The 12,669-nt window shown below is 38.1% G+C and overlaps 1 protein-coding gene across 1 annotated transcript in view; it reads right to left on the minus strand.

Annotated features, from left to right (window-relative positions):
• Positions 1-12,669, minus strand: part of LOC117289097 (poly(A) polymerase beta-like) — a 139,678-nt gene continuing 127,009 nt past the window's right edge. Inside the window, exons 18-19 of the mRNA XM_033770060.1 lie at positions 9,568-9,630; positions 1-1,307 (exon numbers count right to left, since the gene is read on the minus strand). Coding sequence (XP_033625951.1) covers positions 1,215-1,307; positions 9,568-9,630 — 156 coding nt within the window. The 3' untranslated portion in view covers positions 1-1,214. The remainder of the gene's footprint in view (positions 1,308-9,567; positions 9,631-12,669) is intronic.

The raw sequence follows: 12,669 nt of genomic DNA on the forward strand, positions 1-12,669 counted from the left end.
TGTACTTTAACTTCGTTTTAATATCTGAACTTTTTCACAAGAAAATACTACACCAACTACAAGTAATCCATTTAATACATTGGACCTAAACTTACACAACATATTTCAAAGTAATCGTTTTCTAAAGTTCTCCCCACTGTCAATTATTGTCAACATAAGTCGTACAAACCTTCAACATGAAACAATTTCCCCTGTAAGTCTCTACATTATCTGTGAGTACTCTTGGTGTTCAGCCCAAGAATATCAAGCATTTCTTAATGCTTTTGGGTTTTTTATGGTTTATTATCTTCTGGAAAGCATGAGCGTCTTTTATTCTCATACTGTCAATTTAAAAAAAAAGTGCACAAGAACAAAGCTTATTTGGCATGATTCACCAGTCACTTGTTTCTGCTGAATATCTAGATGAATATTGCTATAAACCTTAACCACGTCAATTGAGGCACCTTGAGAAAAATCCAGAAGTGCCAAACAAGACATAATTAAAAGAATAGTGAGCCCTGTTTGCAACAAACTATGCTTGGTACTGCCTTGAACTTGTTACAATGAAACTGAGAGCAATTTTAAGCAAGTTTCTTGGTTGATACACCAGGGAATCAGCGAACCACATAAAATAGTACCAAACTGAATACTGCTTTGCAGACCTGTTATAATATTTGCTGTAACTGGTCCAGTAGACAAAGCGGAAAATTTACAAAAACAAATAAATAATACAACAAAAGTAAGACACCAACTTTGAATAACACATTCATTCCTGTGCAAACTTGTTATGTTTGTATTATTGAACAGAAAAAAGGAAAAAAAGGTGTGTTGTTAATTTTAGGAAAACTAGCTTGTAAATAAAAATGATAGTACAATTTCAAAATTGCAAGAAATGTACAGGAAATTATATGACAATCAGCATCCCATAGCTGTAACTAACTATCTTATAAAATGAAATCCTTCTTGCTATCAATACATTACAATCCAACCCTGATGTTTAATATTTGAGTACGAGTTGAAATTTGTACCAACTTAAACCAATTAAGTTGAACTCTGTAGGGATTTTGGAAAGTCCTTTAGGCTGGATTTATTAAAAAATAGCTCTAAAACAATTTTTAAGTTGCATAATCCGCCTGGGCAATCAAAAATAAGTTTCAATTCAGTCATACTAAAAAAGTTTTGCTGCAAAGACAACATACACATACAAGAACAATAAAAGAAGATCATATTTACATTTATTTGAGGATGAGCTTGATTGAGTTTTTTACCAATGTTGCTTGTTTAGGCATCGGGGATGACATATCTGGCAATTCACCACTTGGTAGACGCTGGAAAGGTAAAAAGCAAAGAAATACCAAAAAGCAGGTACTTGGTTCGTTTATAAAAATAAATCTCAAACTTACTTAAAAAGGTGGGTGCTTATAAAGAAATATATATAGAAAAAAGAGCAAAGGTACCAATGCTGTTTAAAAGCTTTAGTCTACAGTTACTGCTTTTAGGTAACCTGGAAATGTTATCTTTGACTTATAGTGGCTCAGATTGCATGACAAGAGCCTGGCCACCAAAGTCCTTAAGTGGGCTCTGGCTTTATGTTCCATACTCATCAACTGTGTTAAAAAAAAAACATTAACACACCATTGCAAGAATTTATTAGTGTACATCTATGCTATTGTCACATACTGCCAACAGGTCTTTGTTTGCTCTGTAGCCAAACGCAGACAGAAAACAAACCAACTCAAATTATGTTCAATCTAGAACACACTGATTCATTTATTCTTTGAGAACGACAACTTATTCGATGCTCACTCACTGAACTCAGCATTTGGTCTGTCTGCACACCTCAATCATACACGATACATTGCTAGATAAGGGCGCAAAAAAAAACACATCCGGTCAGCGCACCTGGATAATCTCTTATCATTATGTTATACAATGTTATACATCATCAATTGCCCTGACAGTTCGTCCAGTCACTAAACGGGTCACACCAAGTTCAAGCCAGCTGCCTCGGTAGAGTGGTCCACCAAGATCCGGCAGGGTCCACCAAGATCCAGTGGGGCCACTCCAACGCACCGGTGGTGCATACAGTTTCAGTTTGTTACATTGCCCCCTCATTTGAATTAGCCTATTCTCCCGTATAGCTGTAACAGCTTCATTACGTTTAGCACATTCAAATAAAACCAGAGATAGTGATTGTCAACAATCACAAAGCTGTTTCAGAATGTTTTGTAACTAAAAGTTTTCTATGCTACAATAAAACATACGCATTATGACTTTATGACATGTGATCACCTGGTCTTGAATGTGATACTGAACCGAAAGGAGCTTAAAAACCAGAAATAAAGGTCAACATGGCGCAATGGTCATTATTTTGATTAAATTTAACCCAAGTACAAAAATCGGTTGTGTAGTTCTTGAGATATGGTCCCACTTCCCGTTGACCCAGAAGTAAAGGTCAATACTGGGTCACGGTAACGCAAGCTCGATTTTGAATGCCCAAGGAGTCTTTAACTGAAAAAAGTTTGAAAATTGGTTGTGCAGTTCTTGAGATATGGTCCCACTTCCAGTTGACCCGGAAGTAAAGGTTAACATTTAATGCCTAAGGAGTCTATAACTGAAAAAAGTTTGAAAATCGGTTGTGTAGTTCTTGAGAAATGGTCCTTCTTCCGGTTGACCCGGAAGAAGAGGTCAAAATGAGGTCACAGTTTTTCCCCAACAAATTTTAAGACCTAAGGAGTTTATAACTGAAGAAAAATGTTTAATCGGTTGTATAACTCTTGAGATATGGTCCCACTTCCGGTTGACCCGGAAGTAGAGGTCAAATCGGGGTCACGATTACCCAATGCAAATCTCCTATGCCTAAGGAGCCTATTACTGAAAAAAAATTGAAATCGGCCATATACATTACTTCTTGAGATAAAGTGTTGCAAAGAAAAACTCATTAAGGCTTCTAATTAGCGTAATTTGACACCTGATGACGTCACAGTCTCAAAATTGTGTTTTTCGTACTAATAAATTTCATAAGGAACACGATGGTATGTAACTTACCCCAATCCAATGTCTTCAAAAAAAACCATTAGAATGTACGTTCTTTTTAGCGAAAACCCTGAACCACCGTAGGAATCCAATATAGGCCTATTTGTTGTGTACAAATCCAGTGGAGTATGTACAAAGTAATAGGCCCAGAACGCGGGTAGAAAACCAATTAAGTGTTGTCAGTTTCATGACAACGTTATAGACTCCCCTCAAGATGTCCCCAACCCATGAAGAATAATATGGTATTGCATTCACCATGGAGAGAGGGTGCATCAATGTTAAGAAAGCGACTGCATCCACTTATATGAAGTATCACGTTGTACCCATGATGCCAAGATTTTCAATCAATCGTTAATTAAAAACGTACCTTGATTGCTTTTAATGGACTGAAACCACTCTTATTAGAATCAGTTAATTTTTCAACACAGAATATGATTGTTTGAAAACGAACAGACAAACTATTTTGAAGTTATTGTCAGTTATTGTGTTTTTGACTTGTAAAACGTTTCCACTTTTAGCTCCATATGTTTTGTACACAGAAAACAAAAGGCACAAACGTATGACGTCATGATGGCGTGACTGAAATTGTTAGGCTGGAAGTCTTATCTACACTTCAAGACAAGTCCATAACCGAAAAAATTGGATTGGATGTTTAATTCTTGAGATATGATGGGAACAATATTGCCTAATTAAATATTCACACGGCTGTAACTTGAATAATTAATTAAAATTTTTAATCTAAAAATTAAGCTAGGCCATAAACTTTCATATGATATTATTTATGATTTGTCACTTTCTGATAATTATAATTTGACATTTGACAATTTTAAAAGTCAAGTGTTAAGTCAATACGATTTTGAGGAAAGAAACAATAACAATAACAATAACAATAACAATAACAATAACAATAAAAATAACAATAACAATAACAATAACAATAACAATAACAATAATAATAATAATAATAATAATAATAATAATAATAATAATAATAAAAAAAATAAAATAGCTGTTCCGACTGAAGTTCGGAACAGCTAACAAAACGGGGAATGGTGATCTATGACAATTCTAGTCCACAACTTGGGGACACTGTATCACGCAAGGATCCACAATCGACGGGGCTACTTGCAACAACGCATTATTTACAGGTTTATTTGTTATCTACTTTAAAAGCAAAAGCATCAATCAATAGTTTTGTCTAGAAAGCAATGATGGGTGTCCTCATAGGATGTTGATCAATGTTGATTCTGGTCCCCAAACTGGTCACATAGAAATTAAACAAAGATTCAACAGACCAATGACGACGACCCGACTACACAAAACAACTTAATGTTCCACAACAGCTCAGTGTTCCTCGAAGATGTCCCCAAAACAAATCAATGTCCACCCAAGAGAGGACTTCTCTCCAGTCATTGTTCGTCGTAAACTGTTCTAGCTTCGGTGCCTTCAGCAGCGAACTTGGGTAATACAGTCGAACATCTGACACTTTCTGTTTGGATTCCGTGTGTGTTGCCGGCAGGTCCTTCGTCATTGGTGTCGGCGGATCCTCCCCTGTCCATGCCGGCGGATCCTGTGTCCATGCCGGCGGATCCCCTGTCCATGCCGGTGGATCCCCTGTCCGTGCCAGCGGGTCCTCTGTCTGTGGTGCCGGTGGATCCTGTGTGCCAGCGGATATGTCCAGGGTGCCAACTGGTCCCATGTCTGTGACATTCCCGCCAACAGTAGTTGCTCTGTCTGTGGTGCATCCAGCACCAACGGATCCCCTGTCTTCTGTTGTGCTCCCTGCACCTTCGGATACTCATGTTTTCAGCGGCTTTCTTCAGTGGTCCTCCCTTCAACGGCGGATACCCAGCCATGGATACTCCCCGCACCGACAGGTATCCTGTCTTCGGTCCCTGCACTCTCGTCTTGGCCTTGTCTTCTGCGATGCGTCCTGCATCAGTCCGTATCCTTTCTTCTGTAATCTGGGGTCCATCGGTGCCTTTCCTCATTCCAGCGGGGCTGCTTTTGCTGGTGGAAAGTGCCGCTCCAGCTGAGCTGCCGTCACCTGAAGATGACGGTCCAGCAATTGATTGTCCAAAGTCGTAGTCTGTGTCCTGTCAGCTTGTTTGTCAATGATAAGATCAGTGTGCTCCAGCGAGGCAAGTTGCACTGGCGGAGCCGTCCACAACAGCCGAACAGCATGCGATGATGAAGCCTTCCACACTGGTGGAAGTGTAGACGTGGAGTTTAGGGACAAAGCAGCTGGATCATGGCTGGAAAAGCCATCGCATCCACGAACCACAATCCCACTGGCAAGTGCCATGCAGGGCAATATCGAGGGACTCTGCGGACCACCAACTGTAGTATCCACACAACAAAGCCCAACATGAGCGCCAGCTACGGGACCACATGACGGGTTTGCGTGGTGCTTACTTTTTTTCGCTAGAGGGCGCTGTTTGTTTGTGAATGAGATCGTATGGGCGGATTGATATTAGTTTTAGACAGTGTCACTCGGTTCATTCATAAAAATAACCGGATCTAATTTAAAGATGGGGATTTGCTTTTTCTTTTGATCGTGATAACTCTACGTGAAGGAAAACTTTCGTAATCTTTGAACAAATTACATCAGAAATGTCACTGTTTTAACTCTTCACGGAGGTGAGCATAGTTAAATACTTAATTTATGCTGTTTTATGCTGTCTTAATAGAAGTTTCATAAGGATTCAGACAAAACATTCCTATCAGTTGTCGCCCGACGTCCGCGGATATTCGGATATTAAAAGAATATCCGGTTACTTGGTTGTAATTACAGAACTATCCGGTTTATAAATAGCTATTCGCGCCCTATGCGGATATCCGGTTAAGAAAAAAAGGCATTCGCGGTTACGGATAGGAAAACCTTTTCGCCATTAACCGGATATTTGAATAATTCGCCCAGGCCTTATAATCATATTGACCCAAATGTGAAAAATTTCAATTAAACTCACCTGGAAGTGGTATTTTGTTAAAACAAAGCTTTTGTCGCTTTGATATGTGTTTAGATGCATGGAATTTGAATAAACGGTTAACTAAGGTTCTAAAATATTAGTTTTTTAAAATTATTTACAAATTTAAGAGTAGGCCCCGACCCGAGAGGGCGCTGTTTGTTACATCAATCAAGGCGCAACATTTGAAGAAAAAAAGTCTGGCCCCGTACACTACGTCTGGGTACCTAATCGGTATGATGCCAACGTACAGAACTACGGTCACGGTGCAGACTGCACGGTACACTCGGATTACCCTGCACGGTGAATCGCATGCAGTGGCAACACAAAATCATGACCCATTGCGCAAGCTATAACATGCCCGCAAAGTTCAATCTTACCTAAATCTTACCCGAATAACTTTTCTCTTTATGTCAAATTTTCATGTGTAAATTTCATGAACTTTGGTTGTTTTTCAAATACAAAACATTGACATAAATATAGCTGTCATTAAAATCTTTGCGATTGCATGCATCTTTATGAATAAGGATGAACTGTACTCGACTGTGCATGCGGTATAGTCTTTATGCAATAAATTTCTACTTCATTATTGTTAAATATCTTGCAGCGAAATGACATCAGAAAATAGACACGGCATTCTTCAACGCATGCCTCAAATGAGCCGTAGTTTACCAGTGTAAAATGCGGCGACGTTCCTCGCGCACAAAGGGCCATTGATCTCTGTTGTTAGTGTCCGGAAAGTTCAAACTCCTTTCGTGGTCCTTTCTCTATGTACATATGTTTATTTTCAGTATTCTCAGTGGCCGGTCTTTTTTTTTCTCTCTCGTTTTGAATTTCTCTCTCGTTTTGAATTTCGCATTTCGTATTTTGAGTCATGGTTCTCCTGCAGAATGTCTGGCCATTGGTCCACAAATTGCTTCTACTCTTTGGTTCCAACACCTACGCGCGCTTCTGGAATCAGGCAAGACCCACACCAGCCGTCCCTTTCACTGGGCACAGACCACCATTCTTGTCATGGCGAGCCACCGTGGAACTGCCTTGACAGGGCCATTTAATACCGCCAGTACCTCACAATTGCCTAGGGCACAGTAAAGACAATGTTTGCAACAAGTTTGATGACGTTCTTATGGTACATTGTTTTCTCAAAATGGCACCACTAACAGTCTGATAATTTACCGGTTAAAGGGAGACTAAAACAACGTGTTCAATTCTGGCGTGAAATAGGTTCCCCTAACATGACTTTGTCAAAGTTGAGTATGGTTATGTAATCCCTTTCATAGAGGAACCCACTCCTATGTTTCTCTAGAATAAGTAAGTCAGCCTTATGCAATGCCAATTTATATGACACCATCCCCTGCCTCTCAATGTTATTTGGGATTTTTTCTTGGCCAATTAATTGGGTGGACAGTTATTTTGAATCGAAAATCTTGACCTTCGGGCTCACATCTGCCCCTTACATATTAAAGACACTGGACACTATTGGTAATTGTCAAAGACCAGTCTTCTCACATATGCATAAAATAACAAACCTGTGAAAATTTGAGCTCAATCGGTCAGCAAAGTTGGGAGATAATAATGAAAGAAAAAAACACCCTTTCCACACGGTGTTGTGCGCTTTCAGATGCTTGATTTTGAGACCTTAAATTCTAAATCCGAGGTCTCAAAATCAAATCTAATGAAAAATTACTTCTTTCTCAAAAACTATGTCACTTCAGAGGAAGCCATTTCTCACAAAATGTTTTACTATCAAACTCTCCCCATTACTCGTTACCAAGTAATGTTTTGTGCTAATAATTATTTTGAGTGATTACCAATAGTGTCAACTGCCTTTAACCAAAGCTCTGAAACCATTGGTCACCCATTGGAGGTCATTTGGAGTTTTAATAGCTCTCTACTTGGATGTTGGTTTTATTGTCTTCCCTCGTCCCAAGCAATCATCAAAACACAACCAGATTCAATCTGATCTTCCAGAGGCAGGATTTGTTTACAACATTTCTAAGAGTAATAGACTGTGCAAGTCTCACGCATATTTGAACTTCCAGGACCATTATGGTCCGAATCTTATGGAGTTTTTCGTGGGGAGTTTCTGTTTCGCCCATTGTTTAAGTTTAATGTGTAGTTTATGACTATGAAAATTACATAAGTCATTGGAAATGTTATACTAAATAAAAAAACATATAAAAGTAAAATAAATTCAACAGTATAACAAAGAAAAACCGAGAATTAACCTTGACTTCAGCTTCGGGTTCTTTGCAAAAAAAGATAAATTTGTGCAAACCTTCGATCAAGAAACTATGCAAAAGCTTGCTTAACATCCACATTCCATGACATAGAACACGTTACATTTTTGTGTATTACATCACTGGCTCTAAAGCAATTAAATCGTATTTGTATCTCAATCGATTGGAGTGTTGCGATCTCTGAAAATCTGGTGCCGCTCCGAGATGACAGCACATAAACGTTTCAAGAACATTCGTCCTGCTTTAGCGCTGCAAAGAGAGACCACCATGGTTAGACATCAGGACGTACATGTATACAAAGTATATGCGTTGAGCCACATTAATATTTCGGAAACGGAAAAAAATCACAGTTAACGGCATCAGCCCAAACAAATCTGATTTACCCGTGAGATTGTTAGAAACAATCCTTGGGGAAAATACGCAAAGACGGTTGTAAAATAACATATTTTGGAAAATATCGTCTGTGAAAAAAAAGAAGTTTAGAAATGATATTCAGATAAATTCAAAACTCTTAGAGAGTCCACAAAAAAAAAAACACCCAGTGCTTGACAGAGCGGGAATCACCTCAATGCATACCTTCATCAAGCAGAGACACATGCGTTGACTGGGTCATGTCACCCGTATGGAGGACGGCCGTATCCAAAAAGACCTCCTTTATGAAAAACTGGCATCAGGGAAGAGGCCGTTAAGAAGACCAAAGCTGCACTACAAAGACACTTGCAAGAGTGAACTCAAAGTCACTTGCCATCAATACAACCACCTGGGAAGCAGCCACTGCAGACCAATGCGCCTGGAAGCAGGAGTTGCAGAGAGGTCTTTCCAAATTTGAGGAAGACCTGTCGCAATGGGCAGATGAGAGATGGCTCCTGAGGAAGGCTCTCCTGCATTGGACTTTATAGTCACACTAGATGCTGCTCCCAAACTTACGTCCAATGGCACATCTCCATGGTCCTTCAGGATTGTGTACTACTATATATTCTTAACCAAAGTTTAGTGATGTTCATAGATTTGTTTTTACAAGAAAAAAAATCTATACAAAGAAACACAATTTATACAGACATGCTTGTAATTATACAAGTCTCAAGAAATCCATGTTATAACTGATTCAGTGGAATAAAACTATGCAACCCTTCTTCACAATATCATCCACTAAAAACTGGGTTAGGTAAAGGCCAGTATGTCAAGTCAGTAAATAATTTCAGTCATAAACTTTCATTACCTTAGCCAACAATAATCATGTGTCTTATAAAATAATTAAAATGATGCTGAGAGTATCACTACATTTTTTTCTTAATTTATTAAATCCTTCTTTTTTGTAAAATTTAAATAATCACTATTTGGCTCACCTGTTTCATAGCAAGTGTAAGTGGGTTTGGTCCATCGATCTTTTCACTCATTTCGCCATTTTCCTATGAGTTTTCAATAGTAAAAAAGATATAAGAAAAAAGAACAATAATTATAACAATATTATGAGATAATATGATATATTTATATAGCCAATAATGCAGGAGCCTCTATGCACAATACAAAACAATGAAATTGAATTGGTAAAGCATTTTGTTAAACAAATATAAATTCAAAGAAATGAGTTTGTAAAAGTCCCTTGAAAATCAGAAGAGAGTCAGCTTGGAAAAAAAAAACAGGTAAGTCGTTCCATCATGAAGGTGCAATGAAGTGGAAGGCTCTTTGACCATAGAATTTTGTAGACACAGTAGTTTGCCTCAGTAACGATGGCCAGGAGAATGAATAGGACAAACAGGAATATATATATGCAGAAGATCAGATATACAATCTTAAAAGTAAGCAGCAATTCTTACGGTTCAACTACACTTCCGGGAGGGAAACTTCTTGGGCTGTTCGCACAGGACTTAAAATAGTTATTTTACCCAAAATAATTCCAATGCGAATACAGCTTAAGTCAAGACTTAAGCAGCATACAACAACAGAGTTCAGCCTCGCCTAAAAGTGATCACCGCATACTGGTCTTCTCAGAACTACAAGTCATAAAGAGAGAATATTTATGTGGTGCCTCCACTGACCTCACTTTATTGTATTCCCACCAAGTAAACGTTTAAATCCAACTTAAATTATTAAGTTTGAGAAATCTGTCTAATTCAGAAGTTGTAATAATAAAATAATAAAAATCACTTTTGATTGTGTGTAATTTGCAACAAGATCATGTTCTTGTGGTGTTTTAACTTTAAATGAGAAAATAGATTTACATTTAGCAATAACTATTGCATTTAACTGCTTATTAAACAAAAGGACCTATTGTATTAACTAATGTAAGAGGTTGGAACGAAAAGGACAATGTCAATTTATGTGGTCAATGAACACTGGATTACTCAACAGCATTAAAAAAGACATGCAAAAAAACCTGGTACTATAAACATGCTTGAATAAATGGCACTCTAGAGAGTTTGGAAAAATTTAAAGCACACTGTTGCGTGAGTAACAGAAAAAATACCCAAATCGTACAGAAGCTATGTCAGAGACGTCATTTGGAGCAGTCTAAAAGAAGAGAACACATTATCTTAATAATAATAATAATAATAATAATAATAATAATAATAATAATAATAATAATAATAATAATAATGAACCATTTTTGTAGAGCGCATATCACAATCACAGAGAAGTCTCTATGCGCTTTGAGAAGAAAACAAAAAGAAGTAAAAGTTTAAAATAGAGATGTGAAGTAAATACAAAAGCAAAATGTAGTTGACACAGAAAGAAGTACTGAAGGCTATTGCAAAAATAAATGTGTTTTTAGCTTTGTCTTAAATAAATTCACTGTTTGAGCTTGTTTTATGTTGTCCTAAAGACTATTCCATAATTCTGCTGCTGCTGCTGCAAAAGCTTTGGCCCCATAAAATTGAGTAAAAGTCGAGGGACAAACTAAGACTAAGAGAGACCTGGATTTAGAGTGGAGATTACGAACTGGATGATATTTTTGGATGAGTTTCTGGAAATAAGTTGGGCCTAAACCTTGCAAACATAAGAAAGTTAATGAAAGTATCTTATACTGAATACAGTGTTTTATCGGAAGCCAATGTAAACCCTGCAAAATAGGAGAAATGTGTTCACGCTTTTGAGTACGTGTCACCAATCTAGCAGCAGAGTTTTGGATTCTCTGAAGCTTGTTAATATGTACATCAGGAAGACCATACAAAATGCTGTTACAAAAATCAATGCGAGACATTACATGTCGTCAGCAATTTCACGAAGGACCAATTTCACGAAGGGCCAAAAACATCGACACGATTTTATCAACCGCCCCGATATCAACATCAGTATACCTGTGGTGCTTCGGTTAGCAACTGCCCATCACAATGTAGCTGGTTGCCAGTCTTATAACGCATTGTCTTTGTGTAAATGAAGGAAACCAGCCTATTACTTAATATGCCCAAGGCTAGTTTACCGTGAGTGTGATGTGTAACTGGTTTACATCCAAGTCACAGCGAGTGCTTCCTCATATTTTCTAACATGACAACATTAAATCCCGGTGCTAATTATGAGAACTTTTGTTCAAGTCAGAGTTTCATTATGGCAACAATATTATAAGTGAAAATGATTACCGGATTTTCCTGCAGATAAGACACGTCTTATCTGACTTTTTAGACCCCCAAAACATCGGTGCGTCTTATCTTTCGGCGCGTCTTGTCTGCTGACGATTGAAATTTTGTTGATGATCACTGCGTGAAATAAAAAATACCTTCTTGTCCAGTTCAAATCAACGGTCTTTGTGTGAAGAATCCTTACTCAATAATGCGGTCAAACAAAGCTATTCAGACACTGAGACCGTATTTTCGTTCGAACAATGCCGCAATCCCCCAGACGGCCCTTTATTCCAACAATGCCGCAACGTGTTTATTCCCCATGACCGTGCTTTCATTCCAACAATGCCGCAATGCGTCTAGCTTTCGGTCCAACAGACGTCGGCGATGTACAAATGTATTTCTGTGTGGCCGAGTATTCGTTCCCAAAACGATTGACAGTCAACTGCTTCATACAAACGTCATTCACCCAACCGCTAATGTGTGGTAAACTTTGAGGTTTTTATTGTAGATAATAATGATCTCTGAAGTGTGCTTTAGGCTGAACGTATTAAAAGGATGGGGTAATAATTTATTTTTGTATTTACCTCTTTTTAGAGGGTCATTTTGGGGGGTCATTTTAGGGTCCTGCGCCTTGTCCGCCAAGCGTCTTACCTGCAGGAAAATACGGTACTCAAGAACCTCCAAAAATTCTGAGAAACAAAAACTACGGACAATGGCACAAAATTTTGTTCACTATACTGAATGGAAGTGGTTAAATAGAAGGGATTTATGTTAAAACAATGTAACTTTAACTAGATGAGCTAAAACATTATTCATAAATACCTCAGACAGTTTCGCTATTCCTATTGGTTGAGAGCGCGTCACGTGGGGGTGTTTAAACCTTTGATA

This window comes from Asterias rubens, chromosome 1 (genome assembly GCF_902459465.1).
Source record: "Asterias rubens chromosome 1, eAstRub1.3, whole genome shotgun sequence".
Taxonomy (NCBI): domain Eukaryota; kingdom Metazoa; phylum Echinodermata; class Asteroidea; order Forcipulatida; family Asteriidae; genus Asterias; species Asterias rubens.